Source organism: Mizuhopecten yessoensis, unplaced genomic scaffold (genome assembly GCF_002113885.1).
Source record: "Mizuhopecten yessoensis strain PY_sf001 unplaced genomic scaffold, ASM211388v2 scaffold10089, whole genome shotgun sequence".
NCBI classification, from domain to species: domain Eukaryota; kingdom Metazoa; phylum Mollusca; class Bivalvia; order Pectinida; family Pectinidae; genus Mizuhopecten; species Mizuhopecten yessoensis.
Genome location: NW_018408373.1, coordinates 347,372 through 363,774, shown reverse-complemented (window position 1 = coordinate 363,774; position 16,403 = coordinate 347,372). Strand labels below are relative to the sequence as shown.

The 16,403-nt window shown below is 36.5% G+C and overlaps 1 protein-coding gene across 1 annotated transcript; it reads right to left on the bottom strand.

Moving 5' to 3' along the window:
* Window positions 1-11: 11 nt before the first annotated feature.
* LOC110459508 (myosin heavy chain, striated muscle-like) lies at window positions 12-16,251 on the bottom strand. The gene is made up of 25 exons (XM_021511806.1): window positions 16,145-16,251; window positions 14,983-15,311; window positions 14,216-14,359; window positions 12,782-12,938; window positions 12,513-12,540; window positions 11,843-11,954; window positions 9,656-9,751; window positions 8,323-8,386; window positions 7,979-8,077; window positions 7,719-7,822; window positions 7,416-7,554; window positions 7,067-7,185; window positions 6,587-6,907; window positions 6,016-6,319; window positions 5,704-5,774; window positions 5,306-5,393; window positions 4,241-4,358; window positions 3,810-4,067; window positions 2,950-3,625; window positions 2,622-2,767; window positions 2,394-2,484; window positions 1,393-1,449; window positions 889-975; window positions 522-688; window positions 12-261 (listed from the first exon to the last, which is right to left on the bottom strand). Exons 2-25 carry the CDS (start codon window positions 15,175-15,177, stop codon window positions 36-38), a joined length of 3,867 nt encoding a protein of 1,288 aa, XP_021367481.1. The 5' UTR covers window positions 15,178-15,311; window positions 16,145-16,251; the 3' UTR covers window positions 12-35.
* Between the last annotated feature and the right edge of the window lie 152 nt (window positions 16,252-16,403).

Sequence of the window (16,403 nt, the reverse complement as noted above, 5' to 3'; positions counted from 1 at the left end):
CATCATGTACACAAACGGAGTAAAGGAAGGACAAACTATGGATATATATAATCTTCTGATAGGACAAGTCCTGTTCGATACATGCTCGGTAAGGACAACGTGGTTGGAAGGAGTCGAAGAGGACATGCGCCGAGCGCATTTTGTGTCCTCGTGAAATGCTTGGTCATAACCAGGCATGGTACCTTGTTTTTCGAGTTGTGAATCAACTGAGTCTCGAGGTCATCCATTTCGCGCTTAATATCTTTCTTGTCCTTCTCGAGCCTGGAAGTTTTTTATGATTATATTTATTTTAAATATCTTAACACTTGATATTAATTGCATTACAGTAAGTTTTAATTCTTATACACAGGTTTTTATCAGTTATGCCTATAAACCGTCACATAATATTTAAAATACGACATGTGTCGACATCAATTTCAATCTTTATAATATTATGATTTTGATTCTTTGAGTTATTGAAATTTTTCACTGATAAAATACATTTTTGAACAAATGATTCACAATTAGTTCAGATGACTTACTTGGACTTGACCTTCTGGAGTTGATCAACCTGGTCGGCCATCTCGTTGGCGGCATCCTGGTGCTTCTTGCGGAGGGCAGAGATTTGAGCCTCATGCTGGAGAGAAGCTTCCTCAAGATCACGACGGATCTTAAGAAGTTCAGCCTCCCTCTTTTTGTTGAGGTCAATCTGTTGATGAGTTAATTTTAAAAAAAATAATATATTATGACAACCAGAGAAGACGAAAACAGATAAACAGTTGGTTAAACATAATTAAATAGTCTATTTGTAATCGATTTATTCACATTATCCAGTTCTTAGAATATTGTTTTTTATACAATAAACTTTCATTCAAATGTTGTTTTTATATCATAAAAATGGATGCTTACCTGGGCAGATGTGGCACCGCCAGCCTCATCAAGACGCTCGCCGAGCTCTTCCAACTCACGGTTAAGTTCAGCGCGCTGCTTCTCAACCTGTTAATTCACAACAGGATGTTTAAAACATATGTATTTATATGAGTGTTTCCTTTAGCCATTTCAATCATACTGAAAGTACTAAGTACTTTTATTTGGTAGTAGTCAAAAGATTCTCTGAAACATTATGTTGGTTAATGAATGGCTGCGGTACGGCAAATTCAGTCTAGTGTTTCTACGTAGAATTACCCTTTTAGCATCTAGGCAGGAGATAAAGATAAGAATATCCCATCAAAGTAACATAAGATCCCTAAACACCGTATCGTTGCAAACAGCTGCTGCCAACTTATCTACAACATATTCTATATATAGATACCAAGTTATGCCAAGTACGTAAGACCTATTTTACAGAATGTTTCGTTCTAAACCATTATATCAATTATAGTAAATTAAAAATTCTACAAACAAGTGTCTCACCTTAGCCCTGGCGTTCCTTTCGGCTTCAAGTTCTTCCTCTAACTCCTCGATTCTGGCCTGAAATGTTGCAACAGCCATGATTGTAAGAATGTCCAAGTATTTCAATACGAAAACAGGTTCCCTTATTTACACCTAGGTGACTACAGAACTTCAGGACAACAGGAAGGATAACATGGGGGAACAACAACAGAGGAAAACGAACACTACTTGAACGCGGAAGAGTTGAGGTAGCTATGACGGGAACTGGCAGATCATCGCCTCTTAAATCTCTGATTGGTCGGTATGTAAAGAGCACCTTAGTGAGTGCATACTTCCGCTATGAGTCAGACAGAGTGAAGCACGTCTGAACATCGCTGTGAAAATCATATGACGCATTGCACACAGACAGATAACGCGTTGCTCTCAGACTTCTACCACAGAAGATGAAACTGTTTAAATTTTGGTTTACATTGGTTTTACAGACACCTTATCAGACTGCCGTGCTGGATTGAGTTACTTGGGACTGGTGTTCTGTGGAACATACTAGAGACAGTATGAATAGATAGATAAACTAGATGCCTTAGAAAAACTAGAGGGCATTCAGTTGACTAATACATACAATGAAAGCGAATTCCATATGCATGCATTTTATTACGTAGGTTAGAGCATAGCACAATACAGCTTTACGGTATCATGTGAATAAGGCGCTAAACCTGATGCAAACATATTTCGTTAAATATGACATTTACAAAATTGAAAGCAAAAAAAAACAAAAAACAAAAAACCCGGCTAAACATGTGTATAGTTTAGGCATTATACATATAGAAGTACCTATAATCTACCTTTACGACATTCCTTTTACGTATTAGAAACAAATTGCATCGAGTAGTTAATTTACAGGCTTAATTAAATTCAAGTCAGACAGACAAAAGATGTTCGTAAATAAGATGCTATCAATCAACCAAGTAAGTAAAATATGTTTACTTGCGTGTCTCGAGCAAATGGAATGAAACATAACTTACCTGGAGTTCCTTGATCTTTCTCTGGAGTTGGCTGACAAGGTTCTGTTCGTCCTCGAGCTTGGAGCTTAAGGTGCTGATCTCAGCTTCCTTCCTATTAACAAATACAGGAATACGTGGTCAGCGATTCATTAAATTAAACATTATGTAGTAGAAAATAGTCGTTTAACTGATTGATCTCTATTAAGCTAACGAATGCTTAGTAAGTATAATAAGGCATCGACTGCTTACCTCCTTACGTTCTCCTCAAGCTCCCTCTTGACACGTTCAAGATCATCAACGGTCTCCTGGGTGGACTTCAGGTCCTGCTCAACCTTACGCTTGGCCTTCTCAACATCACCACGAACCTTTTTCTCGCGCTCAAGGTTATCCTCGAGCTGTAAACCGATCGGATATCACGTTATGATTCAGTTCAAAGCATAATTTACAAAATTAAGGCTGGCAAACACCATGTATCACCTTATGTCATTTCAAACCAAATCAATCTATTTATCTTGAACTTCAAAATCAGTTTACAATTTATAGTATTATTGATTTTACATAAATTTGGTATATTCACCTCATCAAGAGTCTGTTCAAGCTTGGCCTTCAATTTGTTTAGGTGATTGCACTTGTCCTCCTCAGCCTGGAGAGCATTGCCCGTCTTCTTGTTGGCCTCTTCAAGAGCTTTCCTTTCCTTGTTGAGTTTGCCGATCTGTTCATCTTGCTGGGCCATCTCTCCCTGTAGGGTGGATATTTGATTGTCCTTGTGGGCTTTGTCCTGCTCGGCCTTCTGGAGGGTGTTCTCAAGATCTCCAATATCCTTTTTAAGATTTTGATTGTCCTGTTCCATCTTCTTCTTGATGCCCTCAAGATCAGCAGATGCATCTTCTTCGTCCAAGAGTCGTTCTTCCAGTTCCTTGAGCCGAGCCTCGAAGTCAGCTTTCTGCATGATAAGTTTCTCAACCTGTTCCTCCTTATCGCCCATTGAGTCCTCAATGGTCTGAAGCTGAAGGAAGAGGTCGTTCTTCTGTTCCAAAAGGGTAACATTTTGCTCCTCAAGTTCCTTCTTGATGCGATCGCTCTTGGCAAGATCTTCCTTCACTTTGTCCATCTGTTTCAATTGTTCCTTCATCTCGTCCTCTTGACGGGCGATGCTGAGAAGAGGTTTGACCTTGGCGTATAGTTTCCACCATTGCCAGTTACGGAGAACCAACCATTTCCTGATGTTACGCTGGATCACGGAGAGACCAATTCTACAATGAAAACATATTGTGTCAAGTGACAATGACAATAACATCGTACTTGGAAATAGTTTACCAATAACACATTTCAGATGGTGTTCTATTTAATTGATTTATCAATACTGCGTGTTATCATTNATCATCTAATCAATGAAATGCGTAGGAAAAAAATGTAAATGATCATAATATTTCGTACCTCTGGTCCTGGAGCTTTTTGTAAGCCTTACGGATGAGGTAACCACGGATGTGGGCCTGGAACATGGAGATGATCTTTGACAAACGTTCGTCACGCATCTCCTCAAGGTTACCGAGTACACCGGCCTTGAAGAACACCTTGGTGGTACCAAGACGGTACTCGGTGGGATCCATCTGAAGACCGGTAAGGATCTTTTCTGACACGGTCTTGCCATCAACGAATCCTTGAGGGATAGCATTGGGGGCCAGGATACTGTATCTGTTATGGAAGAACGTAACACAATATTGCGTTAGCATCATGACAAGAAAATATACATTCAAATTGTTGTTTATATAAAGATTAAGTACACTTCATTGATGTTTCCTTTTTCTTTCATTGGTTATTTATTCATAGCTTTGACGTTAAGTAATCCTCAGCTATTGTCTATTTACCTCTGTTTGAACTCAGAATAGATCAATCTGCTGGGGAATCCCTTCCTACAGATACGGATTCCTTCAAGTACACCATTACACTGGAGCTGGTGAAGTACGAGCTCAGCATCAATAAGACCTATGGGAGGGAAACATGTTGTCAATACAAACGCCCTTTTCTTCATCATAGCTACATGATGGTCTCACGACGTAATATATATCACGTATATTTCCGTAAACATTCAAAACATTACCAGATTTTAAATTTTTTAAATACTTATTCAATCAACAATTTTATCGCTTACATTTGATTTGCAATAAATATACACATCTGTCAATTGGAACAAAAATACACTTTTTCAAACTATGATTCATGTTTAATTGTTCAAATATTTGTTATAACTAAAAAGTTCAGATATGACATACTTTGAAAAGCTGGAAAAAAAACACAAATGAAAAACTGGTGAGCAAAACACAGAATTGGTGAGAGTGGAGAAGGTGTGTTTGTAACATAAATCAAAGTTCTAAATATCCAGGATCTTCTTTCCTTCCATGTTCAATACTACCGTCAAAGAACACCAGATACAAGCTCACATGATTCCTTGTCTAAGTTTGGGATAATACAGCATACAAAGTGAGGATTGGTTCTATGCAGATTGCACATCAATTTGTTTAGACTTTCCTAAGGGAAAAGGATGCAAGGATCATAAAACACATAGGGAAGGTGTGATAGTGGGTTTAAAGAACTTCTCATATTCTTTGTCATGTCAGCTTTAAAGGTGAGTAGGAGTTGGTTCGAATTCTATCAAGGTTTTTTAAAGAAAATATAATTTGATAAAAAAAAAATATTTGAAGAAAAATAAACTTTGGAAATTCCATTCATGGATGACAAAGGATAAAAGAAGTTCTATCAAACAAAACAGACATAAATTAGTGGCTAATATGTTCATCAATGGTATATTAGGTGTTGGTAGGATATGGGTTTGGATCTTTGAAGGACTGGAACAGATGTCAGGGTTATCTGTACTAACACACTGTGCGTAGACTTATGACGTCATTCACAGGATTTATGATGTCATTATTTACCTGGCTGTTTCAATTCGTTGGGAATGATGCAACGCACGAAGTGAGGGTGGGTGCTGTACAAGTTTTTCATAAGCTTGTTCAGAGACTCCTTAAAGCAAAAATAGTTGACATAGCAACAATGAGTATACACATGAACTACAAAAGCAGTGATGAGAACTGAATTGCAATACTGTTATGTACTTAAATCGAAAACATTTCTATTATATATTTAGGTCGCAATCAGATTACTGCTGCAGAACAGCGATGAGAGGAAAGGGACCATGATGCGAAGAAAGGAAAATATGTTAAATATCTTTCAGAATAACTAAATAGACTTTCAACATTTTGTATTCATCTGCTTAAAAAATAAAATAAAATAAAACAAAAAACATGTGAGTAAAAGAAGGCATAGAGCGTACCCTGTGGACAGCAGAGATAGTCTGGAAAGCAGCAGACTTGCCCCTCTTCTTCTTACCACCGCCAGCAGGTTCTGCAAAGGTTAAAGGTTGTGTCTCATTAAAGATAATTATATTTCAACTACTGTTTTTATAAATGTATAATCTAATCAGTAAAATGACCAAATTGAGGTTGTTCTTGGTTTTGTTTTCCAGTTCTGGGTTTTGTTTTCCAATTATCCGCTGGGAAAGGCTCATTATGTCCAATAATGATACTTGGATTCAGTATTGATGAATACAAACACAATACAAAACGAAGTGACAAGCATTGCTTACCTTCAGGAGCCCTAAAGAGCTCGGCCACAAGAGGCTCCTTGGATACACTCAAGAGGGCGACAACGTTCTCGTTGATGGGATCCTTGTTTTTGTCCAACCATCCAGTGATGCTGTATGGCACGTTTCCGGCATAATGGTGGAGCTCAAAGTGAGCCATGCCCTGGTTTGGCCTAGTAGGCTTGCCAGGCTTGGTGAACATGGGATTCTTGCCCATGTGGTTCGAGTACAACTTATCCTGGAAGGATTTGTCGTCAGCTTTGGGGAACATGCACTCTTCCTCAAGGATGGACAAGATGCCCATAGGCTAAAAATAATAAGATCACAAATCACACACAACTAACTGACATGATATACCAGATAACAAAGTTTATGCATATGGCCAAAGATAAAAGTCACTGATTAAAAGACTATGTCAAGCTTGTTTCATATGATTTACAATAATAATTTGAATTGGGAATCATGCATTTAATGTGTATTTAACAAAGAAATATTGCATTGAAATTTATATTCAGGATTGTTCTTGCTATATATTGGTAATAATTGTCATAATTAGTTAATAAGCTAGTCTTACCTTCTCGATCAATTCGATACACGCCTGCAGATCCATACCAAAGTCAATAAACTCCCATTCAATTCCTTCCTTCTTGTACTCTTCCTGCTCAAGGATGAACATGTGGTGGTTGAAGAACTGTTGCAGTCTCTCGTTGGTGTAGTTGATGCACAACTGCTCGAAGCTGTTGAAGTCGAAGATTTCGAAACCAGCGATATCAAGTACACCGATGTAGTAGTTCCTCTTGGCCATGGTGTCAAGAGTTTTGTTGACTCTCTTTACCAACCAGTTGAACATACGATCGTACAGGGACTTGGCCAAAGCACCAACGGAGTTGACGACCTTAAATAGAGAAATTAATAAATGTTATATGTTTAACATAAAAAGTCTACAATATGTAACAAGCATTACTTCACAAATAAATGACCATATAGTAATCAAGGTTCCACGCAGTAGCATTATTCAATACTTTTTCAGCAATACTTAAAAATCCCAGCTCACCTGGTTCAGAGTCTGACCCTTCGTGACCATTTCAGTGCCGACCTTTACTTTGGGTTTCAACAAAGCTTTCAAGAGATCGCCAGCATTGATACCTAAAAGGAAGGCAACTTTCTCGGCCTCTGTCAAAGAAAATCACAAAAAATTGTAAAACAAATCCCAAACTCGTATCAAATATACACTTTAATGTCAATTGTGTATCTATTCTACATATCATTTAGTATTACTTCCTCTTAGAAATAACATGTGAATTATTAATATAATTATTGAGAAAAAATCATTTGTATATCATAATAATGTAATGTTCACCAGATATCAGTCAGTTATATATCTGATTCAAATGTTTACTTACCAGCAGTTCCATCAGATTCAGCCTGTTCCTCACGGGGCCTCTGTTTGAACTTCATTTCACCCATGTGCAAAATGGATGCTGTACACTTAAACATAGACTGCTTTTCTTCCTTTGTGAAGCCGAGAATGTCGAAAGCTTCCTGCAAGGTAATAAATATATATGTAAAATTATGTACATGACAAATATATTGCATGGCTTTAATAAATGACATCTCCATTCAGTTCTTAACGCATTGGTTAGTTTCACGAGGAAATGTTTTGGTAGTTTTCCAAATTAAGGTGCGTATCATATCAATATACTTACATCACAAAGTTTGAGCTCCTCTACGTCATCAATGTTATCAACAGTCAAACAACCCTGGTTGATGAAGGAATAGAGACCGGAGTCAGGGGTGAGCAGCATTATTTCTGCAAAACATATTACATGTCAGTTACCGATGGCGGTGAATCAAATAGTTGTATGTTCTGTCGAGACTGTTTTTATTCGACTTATTTTGTCACATGTTTTAGAAACAAAATGACAAAGTTTCGATTACGATATTGAAATAATGTTCGTATACCTACCATTGAGCTCGGGAATGGCGTTTGAGCACAATTGGTAGAAAATGTGGTAGTTCCTCTCAGCAGACTGCTGGTATGTTACTCTGGACTTCTCAAGCAAGTCTAAAAGTATTGAAGTTAAACGAAAAGATTGATCAACAGAGCCCGTCTTTAAGAAAATAATACTGGAGATATATTATACTGGAGATATATTGGTATGGGCAAACCATTGTTAATAGACCTACACTGTAAAGTAAGTATTAAAGAAATATATCTTTCTGTGACCAATATATTATTTATATTCCTTATTGCATACTTTAGTTAACAAAAAAAATATAACATTTTGTAAACTGTCTTAAATTGCTTACATGTCTCGATATCAGCTCCGGCGATTTTGCCAGTGGGACCGAAGTGAATACGGATAAATTTACCCTAGAGGAGAGAAACAATAAAAGGTTCAATATTTCATATGACATTTTAGACACAATTTCAGTGTAATTCATCCACATATCATGACTTCAATCAGATACACTTGTTATACTGTATATTCATGACACTGATACTGCGATTTCACTTCCATCCAATTTTACATCACATTTTACATACACAATATATATATAAATATGCAATATACATATAGATTTATATTATAAACATGAGTTACTCTTCTGTATTGTAAAGTAACACGCTTATAGCTGAGCTCAATCGATTCTGTAATTCGAAAATGTATGTGAACACTTGGGATTGGATGTGCGTCCCATACCAGTGGTCTTAAAGAAGGTCACAGCTATATAATATATATATAGAAAATAATATCTTACCTTAAATGAACGATTTTAACCACTGATATGAGACGCAGGGGTACATGCAGACTTGAGATCACACTATAATAACCTGAATGCTAATTTCAAAATAAATATTATTAATTATGTTAAATATTTGTTCGAATTATTTCAATATTTATTTAAATGTATCCAAAATAATTATTTGAATGTTCTCTTGAAACAGTAATCGCTAAACCAGGCGTTTATGTCTTTATCACTGTACTTACGAATCTAGAGGAGTTGTTATTTCTTACAGTCTTGGTATTACCAAAAGCCTCCAGTACTGGATTAGCTTCGATGATTTGATCCTCGAGGTTACTGTAAAGTCCAAAGGTTGGTTGGAAGGAACGTGACAGAGGAGGAAGGATGAGTGAAACATCAACACAGAGGAATCTTAACTAAGGTTAGAGACCTAAGTCCACTAACCTACGGTGATTCTAAATGTTTGTTTCAGCAATTTTAATTGCTTAAACATACAGGGGTTAAATGAGCTGGCAAAATGACCAGTGGAATAAACGAAAGAGTTAAGGCAAATCATTCAAAACAATAATGATCGTTGCAATAATAGAATTTGTTTTTAATATATGTTCATAGCATATTTTCCCCCATTGTATAACGGTGATCTAGCCAGCCCATTTCAAACAGGGTGATTTTAACATAAGATAAGTGAGTTAGATATCAGACAGATATACCAAAATACAATATATTTGTCCTCGGCTGTTGGGTTGTAAAGGATGAGGGAAGGGGCCGGGAGTTAGATGGCAGAAGAGTTCAGGATCTTGAAGGGAGAAGATCTGTGAGATCAAACAGGTGGTATTCATTCAACCGCAACGGGGTCCACAGGGATGCTTCTTCTGCTGCTGATGGTAATACTTACGAATCGAGATGAATTGTTATTACGGGTGGTCTTGGCATTACCATAAGCCTCCAGCACAGGGTTAGCCTGGATAATCTGGTCTTCAAGACTTCCCTCCTATATGGTTTGGAAATCGTTTTGGGAGGACATGGGGGAGTTGGGATTTTTTTTGGTAAAGGGAGGGAGAAAAGAAAATGACAAATACTGTTTTAAACTTGTTCATTAATTGACATCTGATAAATCATTTTCGGAAACAAATGGATAGTTTTTATAATTTACTATCAAAGTACATATATGTAGTAAAGCTCAACGCTTAAATTACAAGCACAAAAAAGTTATCACAATGTAAACATCATATAGAGCATAAGTACCAGTGATACAGTATATATTATAATAGATCATAACTAAATATATAGTATGTGATTACATGATAAAATTATATGTTATGGTCATAACAAGCAAATTCATGGAATTTGTATCCTCCGCTTACAGGACATATTGTAGGTTAACATTATTGAGGTTAGGTTTAAACATGTGAGTATCGTGCTGTTGAGACATAATGTATAGCTTGAAACCTGAAGAAAAAAAACCCTCCTTTACCTCATTGATTCTCCGTAAATATGCACAAATCACATCGGTTAGCAAACTTAGCATGAGTTGGATGTGAATAAGGAATCTGGTTGTACATCTTAACAATATCTACAGCAACAAGTACTAACTGTAATTGGGGACCATTACAGATGTCCCCCAAACTGCCCCCATAGTCACAAAGATGCATGAGAAAAGCTTAGTACACCTACAATGTACATACTAAATTTGAGTGAAATTGAACAATTTCGAAATTGCAACCAATCAGAAGCCTGTGTGGTTCCTGTGGTAACAAAACTAATGCGGTTTTATTCACAGTCCCCTAATATCCCTATATACCAATTTTCATCAAAATCTAACTATATCTAAATTTCCACCAATCAGACGCCTCCGAGTGGTAGCTATGGCAAGGAAACCGATGCAGTTGAATTTGCAGTCCCCTAATATCCATATATGACAATTTTCATCAAAATCGAACCAAGTTTGAAGAAAATCGGTTCTCATTTGTTATAGTTATTGCACAGAAACAAAACCCAGCAGATAATTAACTCCGCTAAATGGGGTCCGAAAAAAGTGGTCATCTAACTTGGCCGAGCCCTTAAGGCATTTAACCCTGTGACCATTTTTGAAGAAAATCGTATTAATATTTGTTGTAGTTATTGCACGGATCCGAAGCATGGCAGATAATGAGGTTTCATTATTCAAGGGGCTATAACTCTGCCAAATGGGGTCCCTGAAAGTGATCATCGATCTTTGACGAGCCCTTAAGGCATTTAACCATGTGACCAAGTTTTAAAAAAATTGGGTTAACATTTGTTGTAGTTATTGCACGGAAACGAAGCATGACAGACAGACAGACCCAAACTAATATCATCCGTTTTGGTGAAAGCAGGGGATAATAATTCAATAGATATTTAATAGGTGCAAAGAAATTGAAACTGATTAGGACAAAATTAGAATCAAACGTTGGTTGGTTTTAGGAGTTAGTGGAGAGTTTGAGTTGTTTGGGTATGGAAAGGCTCTCCAGGTTGTCAGGATTTCACTCGGTGTCACACGGAGTCTTCAGGTACCAGTGGCGTACCAAGGTTGATCTTTTGTGTGAGCATGACCTTCATTTGCTTTCAACAGTAAAGAAGCTTGTGAAGGTATTGGTTCACTCAAATTTATGTGTTGACTGATATTCAACTAATTTTAGCTTCACACCATGCTTGGAGAAGGAATATTAGTGTTCAAAAAACAGTGTTTTCTCTTCGTTACAAGGAAGGTCTGTTTAGGAGGGTTTGGATGAGAGTACTATTTATTAACCATAGAAAAAAATATATAGGTAAGTTGGTAATAATAAGTGTAAAGAGGATTGTTTTGTGATTTGAGGGACAAGCAACTTCACTGTCGTTATTATGATTTATATATCACATCAAGAAATATTCTATAATATTAAAAAAAAAAGTTACCATTGATTTGCTTAAGAATGGCAGATAATACTTGCCAAGTTTTACTTTTCAATTTCAATATTTCAGGATCATCAAGGAATGCAGCAAACAAATAGGTAAAGGTGTTGGTTCTCTTGTTTGTTTGGAATTGCTCCGGTCATGCGCAATCAATTAAGATAACCTAAACTACCTTCTTATCAGCTTCCTCCTCGTCGGTCTTCTTTTTAGGGGCACATGCTACTTTAGCAAAGTACATGATTACTTTTTTGGTGTTTTCAGTCTTACCAGCACCAGACTCGCCACTATTGTACGAAATAGAACATCAAGCTTTATATAACCTTAAGTAAATAATAAAGACTACTTAAAGCATAGCAATACATTCCTGCTTGTTTCTACGTATTCATCATGTTACTTTATGAAAATAATTTACATTTTTCAATCAAGTTATATAGCAACTACTTTCTGTTAATGGTCTTGTGTAGAAACCAGCAGGAATGTACCGGCATTAGTGCCTTAAAACTTACTTTATGCAAGTTTTACATTGCAAATATACAATGAAACATGTTCACCCAAGAAAAAAGAGCCAACCCTCAGTGCCTACTAAGCATCACTCTATATACAATAATTTATAGTGATTTATGAGACAAGCTATGTCTGATGTGAACGTGTCTTGTTGTATCAAGCAGTATTTCTATATCTATCAAAAAGAATCTTTAAAAACATGTCATTTAACTTTTAACCCCACCCCTCCAAAAAAGGTTTTCATTCTTATTTATAAACATTTCCCGAAAGTGTTTGGTGTTAATTTATAAATGTTGATTCCTTAACGCTTATTACATTAATAAAGCTAAAAAACTCACGTGATCAAACAGGACTGGTTTTCACGATCTGTAAATAACGAAGCAATATATATATATACCCCTGTTATCAAACTATAAAGGAGTGGTCTTTACATAGATAATATATTACATATGTATATTTAATTTTTAACTATCGTACATTTTTACTTAGCTATAATGGTGCATTTCTTGACATCAGTTTAAAGGATTCCTTTCTTTTACGTAAAACACATTGTATGAGCAAAACATAACTACTATGTTGTACATGTCAGTGGTTATAGGATGCGTACCTGTTACCATGTTCTGGTAGGCATTGTCAGCAACAGAGAACAGATGGGGAGGGATCTCAGTCTTCCTCTTTCCTCTGTACTTAGAGATGACGCTGTCAGTGTAGATGGGCAGACGTCTGTAGGGGTTGACCGCGATACAGAAAAGTCCAGAGTATGTCTGTATAATAGAACGCAACATCTCAATGGATATCCACACAAATCACATCTCATCAACATTATCAAAGAAATATATGAGTGGCAATATTTTAGTCACCAGAGTGATTCATGTAAGATGAATTACATGATAAATTGTTTTATAATTTTTGTAAATACATTAAATCTAACTTTAGTAAATGTTAATTACACATTCTTCCACAGAAACGACTAAAAACTGTAAACAAATCAGCTTCATTTTTAACTACATGGAAACAATAGCAACGAGACTTGTTCACATTACATAGCCAGATAATATAGCGTACATTTGGACGAGTTATTTTTATTTTACAAAGTAAACATGATAAACCGTGTATCAAAGATAAGATAGTTTATTAGTACATGAACTATTAAGTAACACTAATGAGTGATAAGGTGTAATTGTGTACAGTAGGGCCAAGAGCGATGACTTCAGGCAGATTTCTCCAGTAATTCGGGCCACCCACAATAACCAGTATTAATCCCATTACATCAGATAAGTGGACAGGATTCAGTGAGTATGACTGATTGAGTATTAGTACATAAACATTATAATCAAACAGGACAGGGCTATTTGGGCTTTTTTATTATTATTATTTATTCATTAATTGAAGTTCCAGTGATGGTATGGTCAAAGTACAAAGTGACTAGAGTGGTTTTGAAATTGTAGCAGAAAAATAAATCATTCTTTAATTTAGTTTTATAAAGATTAAAAGCATCGACGAGAATTCCAGAAAGTATCCCAAGATAAGTAAACGACTGGTTATCAGAAAGCAGGCCATGGCTGTTCGCAGGGGCTGACACAGCGTGCTAGGTGACGGAAAACATTTCGACTGGAACCTATCGGTTGTTGCTAGGTGACGGAAAACATTTCGACTGGAACCTATCGGTTGTCTATATACAAGATGGGTATAAGATAGAGATTGGAAGTATATGTACATACCACTCAGGCATCGCTGACGTCAGCGAGTCATGTTACAGCGGCTGTATTTATTTTTAGACTCCACAGGATACCAATATTTGGTTAGCAGTGTACGGGATGTGGGGTTCCCCACGGGGTAATGAGAACAGGTATTATACGTGGGACACTACAGGAATTATGTGTTGGTTGCTTAATAAACTAATTGCATCACTGATTACCAGTCTTTATAAGATCTGATCATATTCGTTTATTGGTCTGACTTGTACCTTTCTGGGATGTGTGCATTACTTGGATATTTGCTTTATGGTTAGCAAGTGTGTGAAATAGTTGAGAGTACTCACGTAGATCATACCACTGGTGTATCTGGATCTCAGGTTGTGCAATACGGAGGCTTCGTTGAGGTAGGTCATGTTGGCCATATCCTCGAGTTTCTCGAACTTAGGTGGGTTCATTTGCTGAATGTCATCCTTCTTCACGGTCCTGGTCTGTTGACAAACAATTACACCTTTAATAAATGTTCTAGTCTCATACAGAATCCATTTCATCACCTACTAAAATATATCACAACTGATGACATTTTAAGCCAATTAATAAAGCAAATGAAGGATACTCGCCATCAACACATGACATGGGGGGGTTTTCGAGAAAATGTATCTTCGGGAATTACCCATTTCACCTGTCATATTTATTTGTGAATAACAATTACTTGGAGGATAAAGTTAGCTTTTGTAACTATGGTGATGTTCAAATATTGGAAAAAAATGATTTTTGTATTTATAATAGTATTGGTAATATATATATAGTTCTATGTGAATAATTGCAGATTTATATGCAAAACATAGTGGTATAATATTTTTTCCTATACTAGTACTAATGATTCATAGAGTTGCGGCTGTACCCTTTATACATGTACACTACTCTAATGACAATATCTCCATATTAATATTTTGTTGTAAATCAGTGCACAGCATATTGCATGTTATGTATAATGGCTATTTATATATATTGATGCATAAAGTATTTTTTAATATTGGTACAATGATGTAAATTGATATATAATTGTATATTTTTATTGGTATTAATTGGTATATTTAAAGGTAATACATACAGAATTGTCGGCAAGGATCTTCACTGTGATGTCGTCACCCTTTGAGGATTGGATTTCTGAGGCTGCGAATCCTGCCTTCTCATCGGGTACCCAGCAGTTTTTCTTGCCGTCAAATGGAGCTGTCTGCTCTTTCAACAATTTCTTACGATCTACCGCAAGATACTGGAAATCGGGATCATTGAAGTCGATGTTCATCTTGGATGGTTATATCGCAGGAGCAAGCTCTCTGCCTTTTAAATAAAAAGTATTCGAAATCGGAAGACGAAGTCAATCTCTGGACTGCCCTGCACAAGGTCAACAACAGAACAGATCAACCCTTCAAACCCGGCCTGAAACATACAAAATTACACTGTTCAGTTTATCAGTATTTTTAGATGTTTGTAGTCATAGTACATATGTGATACTGATAATCATTTGGTCTGATTTGAGAAAACAACTATTCCCTCGTCTTGGTAAAATATCTCCACCTCTGTACTGTGACAAAGCTACTTTATAATATATGGAGAAATTCAATGTATAAATATAGAATTGTCAAACCTTTATCCCTTTAAGTTATAAACGGAGCACAAACTATTAAATGAATTTGATTTAACCAGTGTGTACATTAGCTATGGGACCGGCTGCTGTAACAAGCTTCATAGCATACCTGTGATAATAAGAGCACACATGGTGTAGGGTGAGGGAAAGGAATTCCAAAATGTTAAAATCCAAGTGAAATAAATCCAAGATAAATTCACAAAGGGTAAAGTTCCCTTATATGGAATCACATCAGAGGAAATTCCGAGTAGACATTGTTCCAGGCTGTACAGACAGCACACACAGAATTGTATTAAATGAAATCGTCCACTGGATTAACTCCAATAGATTATTAGGTAGCTCACACATTTCAGAACACAGGTATAAGCATGCAAGTATGACAAAATTTGGGTGAAGGATTGAAAATAATCCGGCTAAATAATTCAAATCTGGTACGTCGAAAAAGATATTAAAAAAATGAAGGCTTAAAGAGAAGAAATCAAACACACTCTTGGAAAATCTATAGAAAACTACAAGGCATAAAAACGACTTACTCTAATACTCAGTAAATACTGTAGGATGTAGGTATAATAGTAAATAGAGGGTTGGGCACTGCAAGTTCTATGCTAGGTCCACACATACTTACGGTTAAAAGCTGTCTGATGCTTCGGTGAAGGCTACCTGTCGATTTATATAGTGTCTAGCTCCACAGATCGTATTGGCTGTATCAGAGCGTTCTGATTGAACGAAAAAGTTGCTGATGTTGTGTTTCAGCCAATCAGTATTATTGTTACATGAATGACAGATGAGAAGAAGAGGATGCTCCATATGGGCTTGTCTAGGGTTTCTCGTGGGCCGATATTACGGGCCAATTCCCAATGAGATTTAGGCTTCTTTTTCCCCCC